Source organism: Phoca vitulina, unplaced genomic scaffold (assembly GCF_004348235.1).
Source record: "Phoca vitulina isolate PV1807 unplaced genomic scaffold, GSC_HSeal_1.0 scaffold13, whole genome shotgun sequence".
Taxonomy (NCBI): domain Eukaryota; kingdom Metazoa; phylum Chordata; class Mammalia; order Carnivora; family Phocidae; genus Phoca; species Phoca vitulina.
In genome coordinates, this window is record NW_022589716.1 from 48043966 (window position 1) to 48056302 (window position 12337).

Genomic DNA, 12337 nt, shown 5'->3' on the forward strand with positions numbered 1-12337 from the left:
GTCAAATAAATAAATAAAATCTTTAAAAAAAAAAAAGGAATAGCCCGTCTTCACACCCCCTTTAAAGACGGGATCCTCAAGCCCCCTCTCCTTCCTGGAGGTTTTAGAGCCCGAGATTCGGTTTCCTTTGTAAACCAGGCCTCAGATGATTCACTACAACACAGGAGGAGGGGAACTTGGCGCGCTCAGGCAACGCTCGGTTTACACAGTCATAGCCTGATTGAACCCGGCCAGGAGAGGACTTCTGGGCCCAAGAGTCCTCATCACGAACTCGACGCTCCCCGGCCCCGAGGGCGGGGTCTGCACCGCCCCGCCTTCCTGCGCGCGCTGGTCAGGGCAACGCGCTGGTCAGTCTGGGGCCGCCCCTCCCCGCCTCCGCCCCGCCTCCAGGGCTGGCCCTCGGCCCCGGCCCCGCCCCCGCGCGCAGTGTCCGGGTCCCGCCGCGGCCGGGAGGGGTGGCTAGAGGAGGCTGACTTCCCCGTTTCCTCCGTGAGCCTTACCCGCGGCCCGCCCACCTCTTGCCTGCCTGTTGTGCGCCGCCGCCCGGGAGGGTATCCGGTAAGCGCGGCCCTGCGCCCCACGCGGGCTGGGGCGGGGTTGCGCGAAGTCTGGGGTAAACCGGGGGTGGGGTCCCAAGGAGGGCGTTCCGAGGGAGGGTCTGGATGTGTGGGGGTGTCACACTGCAGAGGCCCGGCCCAGGGGAAGCGCCGGGGTGGGACCAGGGCGGGGGATGCGTAGAAGAGGGAGTAAACCCAGGGCTGTTCGAGGGTATCTCGGGGCTGGGTGGGGCACACCTGGGAAGCCCAGGGCTTGGGGAACGCGGAAGACGAGGTAAACCGAGAGCCGGGGTGTCCGATGGGAGGCTGGGGCCAGGAGATACGCGAATGTAAGGTAAAACGGGGGAAGGGAAGGAAAAGTGGTTCCAGGGGCACCTAGGGCGGAGGTGGCGCCTAGGGAGGTAGCCAGGTTGGGACCCAGGGCAGGGGCAGCTCTGGATGAGGGACCTGGGGTGGAGAGAGACAAACCAGGGTTGGTGCAGTGCCCTTGCGGGTGGGAGGTGGGGAATCCAGACCTTGAGGGGTGGGCAAGTCTTGTTCCTCAGGTATCTCTGAGGCTCCCTCCGCCCCCACACATCCAGTGTTTGGGCTTAACTGGCCTCCTCTACCACACCTACTGATCAGAAACTACCCAGGTGGGTACTCCAGGTGATTCTGATGCAGCTATAGTTTAAGAACCACTGGTCTAAAACATTAGAACTTTGAGGGGTTTGAACTAGGGGTGGGGACTGTCCCGGTGTCTTGTGACATAAATGCGTTATTAAATCTTCACAACTCTGAAGTCAGTGCTATTGTCCCCATTTAACAGATGAGGCACTGGAAGCACAGAAATTGAACTTTTCCTAGGACCCGCATCTAGGAAGGGGAAAAGCTGGGATTCACACCCTTTGGGCAGGCTCCAGGGTGCTCCCACTGAACCCCATCCTCTGTGAAGCCCAGAGGCACTTTGACTCACAGCCAGGTAGTGGGCAGCTGAGTGGAGCCGATTGGTTCCAGCATTTCGGCTACCCAGTGAGTGGTTAGGAATGGCCATTCCTCCTGCCTTGGGGTGAGCACTAGTTTGTATGAGGTGCTAGCAACCAGGTCTCAGACCTGATGTGCACTGGGGTTCCCAAAAGGGCTTGGATTCAAGGCCAGCTTCTCCCTGACTCACTGGGAGGCGTCTGGATGATCAGTGACCCTACAGACTCATGTGATTGGCAGCCAGTGTTCATCTGGGCCCTGGTCCCCCTGCCCAGCCCCTCTCATAGCCTGCGCCAGAGGAAGGGGCTCCCAGCACTCTGTCCCTGCAGGACTCTCACTCCACACTCTGACGCCTTGGCTGGGTAGTTCTTTGTTGTGGGGGGCTGTCCTGGAGCACTCCCTCCATCTCGTGTCCTCTGGGGGAAAGGCTGGGTGGGCACCGCTGCCCTGAGTCCGCGCCATCTCCCCCCAGCCTTGCCCCTCTCTGTGGGCTACAGGAGAGGGTTTACTGTGTCCACAGCCACTCTCCCGACAGGAGCCTCCCTTACCAGCAGGCCCCAGGACCTGGCGTGTTCATTCATCTGTGCTCATTTCTGTTGATCCAAATGACACTGGAACCCATTCTCCTTCTGAAACACTCCCACGTTCTCCAGGAAACGGAGTGCCTCTGACCACCATCCATGGGGATGCGAGGTCCCTGCTGGTGGGTCACGGTGTCCCCACACTGTAAGGGACACAGAGCAAGTGGGAATGCCTGCTGGGTGCTGACCACAGTGGGCCTCTGACCCATTTTAGATGATTTTAGCGGACATTCCTCAGTGTGCTTTCCTCACACAAGTTTCTCTTGGAGCTGTTCCCTGGGATCCCCCTAGCTCTGCCTTGCACCTTGAGATGTGGCCTCTTTCTCAGCACTTGGGGAACCTTTCAGTTTAGCTTGGCTGCTGGCACTTGCCTCCTGATGCCAACCTGGTTTCTTGGCACATTTGGAAACTCATTTGTGTTCTACCTGAATCGCACCACAATGAGTGGGTCATCCAGAGGGTTTTACTCCTTTTGGGAGGAGAGAACAAATCTTCAAGGTTCGCGTTTCTCTAATTATCTAGTTTTTGTAAACATTTTTTGGGCCTCTTTTAAATTGGTTATCTTGTCTGAATATCTGTGCCCTTCAGCTGGTGCACTTTCCTGCTGCCTGGTTATCTTGTGACCACGGGTGCTGGGTGATTTTTCCTGCTCTTCCCAGCACTGTCTGCCTTGTCCACTCCTTCCTGCTCACATGCATGGGTCACGGATGTGTCTTCTCTTCATGAAGTGATGCAGTGGTGATCAAATTGACAAAGGGCCCAGTTTATTAAAAGCAACAAAGGAAGGATTCTCTAATAGGCTGTATTTCATCCTTTGTTGACTTTTTTTGTCTGCAGTTTTATTTTATTCTTTATGGGTTTTATACATTTTGTATTAATCTAACTTTTCTGTTTTGATGTCCTAAAGAACTTGTGGCCCTTTGCGGGTTCAGCTTGTGAAGTGGTAATTATACTGTGTTTATTATTATTATTAGATGCTGAAGCTATCACTGATTGACAGTGGTAGTCTGTTTACATTTTGTTCCTTTGTCATTTTAGTCCCTCCTCAGACAACTTCTGAAAGCATCTTATTTTCTAGCAACAACAAAATGTTCCAGAGCCATCTTGATTTTTCTCCTGCCTCAAGTTACGGGATTCATTGTCCTCTAAGAGTCCTGGTTCTGAGTATTAGAGGTGAATATCTGAGTGTCAGATGTGCGTGGGGGTACCCCCCCCCCGACTAAGGGAAAGTCCTGTTGCTTTGGACTACTTTTAGAAGTGTCAGAGCCAGAAAGTACATCCTTTTTAAAGGTTGGTGTTCACATTGACTTTGAACATTTTGATGCCATGTACCCAGCTATCCTTGCAGTACACCATGGCTGCTAAGATTTGTCTCCCACACTGGAAGTCCTCAACTTAGCCCTCAACTCTCTCACCCCAGAGGAGGGCAGGTGAACTGTAACTGAAGTCACAGAGCCCAAACATTGTCAGCTTTGATGCATAACAAAGCACGGGAAAACTGAGGGACTTAAAGCCAACAGTGATTTATCCTTTCTCAATGTTCTGTACATTGCTGGGGTGTAACTTTGGCTTCACGGGGTCATCTGGGGTCACTCATGGGCCCTGATTCCTTTTAGTGGGGGAAGCAACAGAGTTGTCTTTTGAAAACAGAAAATCAGTCTGTGGAAGAAACATGAACGCCTTGCTCTGCCTTTAAGGTCCTACAGGACCGGCTGCCCTGCCATCCTCTTGCATCCAGGTACCGCAGACTTGTCGGCCTCTTTGCCGTTTCTTCCTTGGAAGCACCAAGTTAGCCCTACCCCAGTGCCTTTATACTTGCTGCTGTCTCTGCTTGCAGGGCTCTTTCCCTAGACCTTTGCACAGCTGGCATTTAAAAAAAAAAGTTTTATTATTTATTTTTTAGTAATTGCTACACCCAACGTAGCTTGAACTCACAAGAGTCACATGGTTTTCTGACTGAGCCAACCAGGCGCCTCTGTGCAGTTGGTATTTTTTTTTTTTTTTTTTAATGAATTAGAGCTAAGTAAAATGTCACCCTCTCTTCTAGGGCCTTCCTTGATCCTCCATCTGTATCCTACCCTACACTTTCCCGGCATGGCACCTGTCAGTTCACTGTATTAAATTTCTCTTGTTCATTTATTTGTTCTCTTGTTTATTTCTGTCTCTGCCTCTAGAATACAAATTTCCTGAGAGCAGGACCTTTATCTGTCTTGCTTTTCACGTGTTCTTGGTCCCTAGAAAATCCCTAGCATAAAAGGAAGGAACAAAATGTTATTTGTTGAATGGATGATGAATCATTCATGCACTGAGGGGGCGAGAGGGATGAATAGGTGGAGCACAGAGGATTTTTAGGGCAGTGAAACTACTCTGTATAATATCATTATGGTGGACACACGTCATTAAACATTTGTCCAAACCCACTGAGTGTACAATGCAGGAGCGAACCCTAATATAAACTGGACTCAGGGTGATTATGATGTGTCAGTGTAGGTTCAGTGTAACATGCTCCTCTCGTGCAGGATGTTGGGGGAATTCTCTGTACCTTCCTCTCAATTTTTCTATGAACCTAAGACTGCTCTAAAAAAGAAAGGTTTTTTTTCCTAATAGTGCACATCCATTGGGAAGAAGTCTGAACAGTATAGATGTGTATAAAGTCCAAAGGATTATATCCATGCCTCCTGAACCCCAAGCTCTTTCTGTTATACCCAGCCCTCCTGTGTTGACTGGTTGGGTGGCTGGGGTGCCTTTCATGGGAAGGATGAGATTGAGAGTCGGAATGGGGACATCGAGAGCTCTGCATTAGACCTAGGGTGCCTGAGACACTTCTCAGACCACTGAGTAGGAGGTTGACTCTGTGTGTGGATCCCGGCTGAGCTGGAGACCTCTTTCCGGGGGGGCAGCGCAGCACATCATTGTTACTTCAAGCACGGGCCTGGGGGAGGTCCGGACACAGGCTGTGGACAGAAGAGAGGTGAGGAGAGTCTGGCGTGTCAGCGCTGGAGGTCGGGGGGAGAAGCCACAGCAGGAAAAGAGACAGTAGGACACCAGTGGAGTAGGACCAAGTGAGGCGCACATGGAAACCTGGGAAGGGCCACCAGGAAAGACAGAGAATTTCAGATAAACAGTGAATCACTTTTCAGCGTAAGTGTGTCCCATTTGATCTGCTGCATCTGGCAGCCCAGAGCCGGGAGGAGAAGGCTGTGACGTCCATCTGGCCTTTCTACCGTGATGCTGTAAAGGCCAGGGAAGCCTGTGGGCCTGTACTACTTGTGATGAACCCCCAGCCAGTTCCCCAGCTGGAAGCACAGTTGAGGCTGGACCAGCCCTTGTGGTTCTCACTATTACAGGAAGCGCCTCAGCAAAAACCATCAGAAAACTTTGAAGAACAAGCTTTCTTACAGGTCCCGGAGGGGACACGGCACGCCTCAGGGCCACACAGCCACACAGTGCAGTCTCAGGTGGAGAGAGGGAGGGGGCGAGGACATGGGGCTCGGCCTTTCCTGGGGCGAGATAACTAGGGTTTCATGGGTTCACTGTTTATCAGATGATTTAAAACCTAAGAGCAAGAATTAGGATGAGGGAAGGGAGAAGCGGGGTCACTCAGGCAGTCAGTAATCTGGATTACCTAGGATTTGCTAAAGGGGGAGCTCTGTGGGTGCAGTGACCTGGCTCTTGGGTAGGTTTGCCAGTAGCTGTGTCATATAGCTGGGGTTGCAGATGTCTTGGGTATGGATGCCTTGGCAGGCAGAGGCTTCCTGTCAGGCACACGCTACAAAGGAGTCTCAGGGAGCCTCAGGAGAAACGAAGTCAGCTCCAACACCATTAACATAGCCTTTATTCTAGAGTGCTGAGCCCTAGAAGGCTTCCAGAGAGCATTCTGACTTGGGGAAGGAGGGTGGAATGTTTTATGGGCTTTAGCAGGAAGGTATTGGTTAGAATTCCCCTAGACTTAGCAGGAAGGGGGAAGCCCCAGTCCAGCCAGTTTCAGAAATGAGAGCAGGGCATTGTTCTTGAGGGTCAGCAGCTCTTTCAGGCAGTCGACTTTATCAGGAGGGATGAAAGGAGCAGGAGCTAAAGTCACATGCAGGAGGGGGTGGGGGGCACACTGCGGGGGCAAGGATGTGGGGAGGCCATGGTGGGCAGATCTCAAGTCCTTGAGAGTGTCTCATGACACGCTGAGGTTTGGGGGAATTGTTTGGCATCGTGCAGGTGACCTCTGGCCTTGGCAAGGGCCACTTGTGCAGGGAGGAGCCGGATGGGTGTTGAGCACAGAGGCAAGGACACCGAGACAGTGGGGATGTGTCTCTTTCATTGTGTTCTGAAGGGGAGGAGAGAAATGGGGTGCAAGCTAGAGGGTGGCTTGAGGTCAAGGGAGCTTGTTTGAGAGGGAGATTCTAGAACAAGGTCCTGTTGTCATTAGATGATCCTGCAGAGGTAGAGGGGAGAAACTGAAAAGGCAGGAGAGAGGAGACCCTTGTGAGCGCTGGTCCTTGAGAGGGCTGAGGTGGGTTCTGGGGCACAGGCGAGAGGCTGGCACCCCTCACCCCCTTTACCCTGTGTTTCCTCTGCTATGTGATGGAGGCAGTAATAGACCTTCTTGGGACTTGTGAGGCTAAGGGATATGAAGGACTGCTGCATGGGTCATGGGTAGCTGTGTCTATTCTTCTTCTTCTTTTTTTTTTTTTAAGAAATTATGGATCTGGTACTGCAGGGACGCTGGGACCCCCCCCCCCCCCAGCTCTGTTCTACTAATTGTCCTTCCTCCCCATGTGTTCCAAGGGAGCCACACTGAATAGCAGAATGGGGACCTGAGACCCTGTTGACGATTTTATATGTGGCTCGCAGTGATGGTTGGACTGGGACTCTTCTCTCCATTGTTACCTGCTTCCCTACTATGGCCAAGCCTCCCATGTGAGCCTGACTCACTTTACCAGCACTGCTGCCCTGAGTGGGATGAATTTAAAGAGAATGTTTGGTTTACCTCGAGGGTTCAGGCTTAGAGGCTTTAGGGCAAGAAAGCCACTGGGATGGTAGAACAAGGGTCTTAGTCCTAACGAATGACCTGGGCCTGGACCAGCCAGGTAAGGGTGGCTCCTGTGGGGGGCAGGACCAGGGCGGGGGGCCAGGGTGGGCCGCACTGGGCCTGCTGTGGCAAGAGGAGCAGACATTTCCTGTCCCACTGCTGGGCTGCTACAAAGCCTTTAGGAGTCATGCAGGAATAAGTAATTCCTGTTGTTTGTTTGTTGTGGTTTATTGCCTTTCTGAGCTGAGCAAAGCCTGCCTTGGCCCAAGTTCTGTAGGCTTGTGTGTGTGGACGGTTCCTACCTTCAGAGGTGTCCCTGAAGACGTGAGGCCTCCTCTGTGCCCTGCTTACTCGTTGCTCACTCAGGCTGTCCTCACAGGCCCAGTGTCTCTGTTGACTTCGATAAACCTGCTGCACATAGTGCAGGGCCCCTGGCCCTCTGCCAGTGTGGAGGTGGGGCTGGTGGCCTTGGGCGGCTTGTGGCTACAAGTTAAAACATGTATCGACTGACTTGTCCCTGCTGAGTTCTTCCCTCTGCTCTTCCTGTCTATAAATCCTGTGGAGGGCGCCTGGGTGGCTCGGTCAGTTAAGCGTCTGCCTTCAGCTCGGGTCATGATCCCAGGGTCCTGGGATCGAGTCCCGCATCGGGCTCCCTGCTCTGTGGGGAGCCTGCTTCTCCCTCTCCTCCCCACTTGTGCTCTCTCTCTCTCACTCTCTCTGTCTCTTTCTCTCAAATAAATAAAATCTAAAAAAAAAAAAAAAAAAAAATTAAGGAAAAAAAATTAAATCCTGTGGAAAAGAAGGTTTTACCAACAGCTGGGTGGACTATCAAGGATGACATGAGATGCTAAAAACAGAGGTGAACAGGTATATACAAAACAACCCAGGATCTAGAACATTGATTTTTAAAAAAATAGCATGCATGAGTGTGTCTGTGTGTACGTTGGAAGGATATATACTAGATTTAGTGTTATTTGGGGGCAGTAAAATTGTTGATGATTTAAACTTCCATATTTACACCTTTTTTGTGTTTTCTAAATTGTATTTCTTATGAACACATTACTTTTGTATTAAAAAACAATCAAGTGATTTTTATTTTGGAAAGGATGGTCCCTTGGGAGTAGAATAGGTGGATCGTGGCAGGTCATTTGGTCGCATTCGACACAGCAGTAAAATGAGATGGTCCCACAGCGTGGCTGAATGTGAGAAACCTAATGTTGGCCGAAGAGACCAGACAGGAATAGATGGGAGTATGACTTACTGATCTAACCTGCAAAGAAAGCAGACGCTATTGTTTAGGACTGCTCTCATAGTTGGTAACACTAAGGAAGGAATGAAACAACAGCTGAGGAGTGGTTCTTCCCAGAGTTCGGACAGTGGTCCCCCGTGGTAAGGAGTAGGGGCTGTTATTGGACAGGGGCTCAGAGAGTTTGGGAAGCTGATAGTCTTCTGCTTCTTCCCCTTATTCCATAAATAATTCATGAATATTTTTTGACACACAAATCACGTACCATAAAATTCACCCCTTCAAAATGTATAATTCAGGAGAACAGAAAATACATGTTCACACAGAGACTTGCGTACATATGTTCATAGTGGGGTATTATTTGTAATAGCCAAAAAGTAAAAAAAGTTCAAATGTCCGTCACCAAATGAGTTGATAAACAAAATGTGGTCTATTCATACAGTGGAATATTTCACTAGTATATGAAACTTTGTTCCTATATATAGCTCTGTACTCTCCTACTTTGTGCTCCTACTGTCATACAAATTGCATATTTAGTTATTGTGTACCCATATATAGTGATTTGTAGTTACTGAATTATGCAGTTGTCTTTGAATTGGATGAGAGAAAGAAGAGTTATTAACAAAAATGCAGTTATGCTGTTTTTTATACTTGCCTTTGTAGTCACCTTTACTCATGCTCTTTCCTTCTTTATGTGGATGCAAACTACTATCTGGGTCCTTTCGTTCCAGCCTGAAGGACTTTCTTTGGTATTTCCTATATAGGGCAAGTGTGCTAGTGGCAAGTTCTCTTGGTTTTTGTCTATCTGGGAATCTCTTAATTTGTCCTTCATTTTCGAAGGATACCTTTGCTTCTCATAGAACTCTTGGCTGGCAGTCTTATTCTTTAAGCTCTTTGAATATGTCATCCTGCTGCCTCTGGCCTCCATGGTTTCTGATGAGAAATAAGCTATTAATCTTGAGGAGCTCTTGTACATGAAGAGTGACTTCTCCCTGCTTTTAAGATTCTCTGTCTTTGACTGATAATGGTGTGTCTTGGTATGGATCTCTAAATTTATTCTACTTGGAATTTGTTGAGGTTCTTAAATATGGGAATTTTTCTGATCATATTTGGAAAGATTTTGCCCATTCTGTCTTCAAATATTCTTTTGTACCCCTTTACTCTCTCTTCCCTGAGACTCCTGTTATGCAAATGCTGGCTTGCTTAATGGTGTCCCACAGGCCTCCGAGGGCTTGTTCATTTTTCTTCATCCTGTTCTGTTCTTCAGATTGGGTAATCTGTTGATTTATCTTTCAGTTCAGTGGTTTCTTATTCTCCCTGCTCAGGTCAGCTGTTGCACTCCTCAAGGGAATTTTACACTTTGGCTATTATATTTTACAACTCCAGAATTTCTACTTGGTTCTTTTAAAAAGTTTTTATCTCTTTATTGATATTCTCTGTTTGGTTAGGCTTCATTTTCATACTTTCTTTGGTTCTTCAGGCATGGTTCCTTAAGTTCTTTGAACATATTTAAAATAGCTGATTTAAAGTTTTTGTCTAGTAAGTCCAATGTCTGGGCTGCCTCAGGATATTTTTTATTAATTGCTTTCTTCCCTGTGCATAGGTCATAGTATCATGTTTTCTTGCATGTCTCATATTTTTTGTTGAAAACTGGACATTTAAAATTCTATAATGTGAGGCACGTGGGTGGCTCAGTTGGTTAAGTGTTCCAGCTCTTGGTTTTGGCTCAAGATCATGATCCCAGGGTCCTGAGATTGAGCCCCGCATCGGGCTCTCTGCTCAGCGGGGAGCCTGCTTCTCCCTCTCCCTCTGCCTGCCGCTCTCCCTGCTTGTTTTCTCTCTCTCTTTCTGTCAAATAAATAAAATCTTTTAAAAGATTTCGTAATGTGACAACTCTGGAAATTAGATTCTCCCCTCTTCTCAAGGTTTCTTGTTATTGCTGCTTGCTGGAGTTGTTGTGTCTTTGGTGACTTTTCTGAGTGACCTCTTTAGTTTGTATTCTGTGTTGTATGCGGCCACTGAAGTCTCTGCTCGTGGTCAGGTAACGCTTGGCTAGAGATCTCCTTGAAGGCCTTGCGTGGAACTGCGTGGAACTGCCGAACATCCCTGTCTGTGCCTGGGGGCTCTGTGTGCGCATTGGGGCATGCCTTCAGCGCGTTGTCTGGTAGCGGACAGCTCTGCCTCGCCCTCACTTTCTGCTTGTGCAGAGCCTCCAGAGCAGCTGGAGGGTAGAGCTTTGGGCCTTCTCAGCTATTTTGTGAGCAGATGCCCAGCCCAGTATGAGTGGCCTTCTCGATTCCCAGGAATTTTTAGGAACTTTGCAAAATTTGCACATCTAATTCCCCTTTTCCTTTTAGGCTTTTTGGTTAGTGTATTATTTACCCCAGCTATTACCCACTGCCTCAGGCAGCTGTGAAGTGCCTTTAATTGTTTCCAACAAATGTCCCTCAGGGAAAGGCTTTTGTACACTGAGTGAATTAGGAGTGGGGTGAAATACAGACAGTTTGTAAGTGGCAACTTCCAGTGAACCACCTACTAGGTCAAAGAATGACAATTTTTTGAAAATGAGGCTTTGAAAGAGCTTGAGCCCATTCTGTTCTCTCTGGGCTGTTGGTTTTTTAGGCTGCTGCAGAACCAGAGAGCAGGGGGTGGGACTAAGGCACAGTTAAAATATCACAATCACCTCTGTTGCTGTTCTTGCTAAAGATTCAGCATTTTTTTTCTTGAATAAATACTCTTTGCATTACTGCAAGCCTTTGATTAATTCCCAGGGTTCTGAAAAAGTGGATTCCACACTTTTTGCTAGTTTTCTTGTTCTTTTATGGAGAGAATTTTCAGTTCCCTATACCACCAGTTTTGCTAACTCCAATTCCTAAATATTTAGTGCTCTCTTCTATAATGTGTTTTTTTCCCTCAAATATGTGCATATTAAATAAAAAATCTACTTAAATTGGGGTTGCAGGAGACCATGTGGAGGCAGTCACTGTGTGAGGGCTTACATGGCATCAGCCCCAGAGGGGTCAGGAACTCTACTGAACAGCCCCTGTTGCTTTGTGTCTCCCAGGTTAAGGCTGCCAGGGGCTCAGCTCTGCTTACATGGATGGGACGGAGACCCGACAGCGGCGGCCAGAGGAGCTGGTTCTGCCACACAAACTCAGTCCTGGAAGACTCTCTGCAGCCTCAGAAGATGGACCTCTGAGTGAATCTGAGAGCCAAAGGGCAGTCCCTAAACCACTGGGGACTGAGCTCAGCAGGGAGACTGCCTTGTCCATTGGCCTTCAGGTGGTAGTGCCCTTCATGTTTGCAGGACTGGGACTCTCCGGGGCTGGTGTACTTTTGAACTATTTCCAGGTAAGAGGAAACTAAATGGTAATAGTGCTGTTGGTGGCATTGTTGAATGTCATCCCTGAAGAGTAGGCAGCTGCATGTTGAGTCCAGCTTGAGGACAAGGGGCAGGGCCTTCTCTTTCAAAAAGCATTTTTCTACAAATTGGGCAAGATTCTTTTAGTTACTGGTGATGGAGACTAAATTTAACCCAGGTTAAGCTTAAAAAAGACAATTTATTAGCTCATATAATTGAAATATCTAAGGGGTTGGATTTCAGGCATGGCATGATCCAAGTGCTTAAATGATATGATGCTGGCTTTTTCTCTGTCACTCAGCTATGTTTTATTTTCAGGCAGAATTCTGTACCTAGATGGGAGGATGGCCCTTGGCAGTTAATCCTTAGTACATGTGTTCTTAGAAAAAAAAGAGACCTCTTTGTCAATGTCCACATCAATCTCTAAAAATTGATCCTGATGTCAGGCATCCACTCCTGTTCCAGTCACTGTTCCCTAAAGGAGGACATTCTCTGCTTGGCTAGCCTGACTTACGTTGTTAATCACTCTTTGAGGGGAGGCAGGGCCCGTTGATTTGCAGCCCTCCTGGAATGCCACATAGTGAGGAACTGGGAGTTACCCATCAG

General features: G+C 48.6%; 1 protein-coding gene across 4 annotated transcripts in view; it reads left to right on the forward strand.

The window, feature by feature from the left end:
* Positions 1-410: 410 nt before the first annotated feature.
* The window catches only part of SLC41A3 (solute carrier family 41 member 3), a 90744-nt gene continuing 78817 nt past the window's right edge, over positions 411-12337 (forward strand). For 3 of the 4 annotated variants that reach the window (XM_032412082.1, XM_032412084.1, XM_032412085.1), the window contains exons 1-2: positions 411-558; positions 11435-11721. In XM_032412082.1, coding sequence (XP_032267973.1) covers positions 11467-11721 — 255 coding nt within the window. In that variant the 5' untranslated portion in view covers positions 411-558; positions 11435-11466. Of the gene's footprint in view, positions 559-772; positions 892-11434; positions 11722-12337 lie in introns of those variants that run through there. The other variant, XM_032412083.1, reaches the window with a different exon arrangement.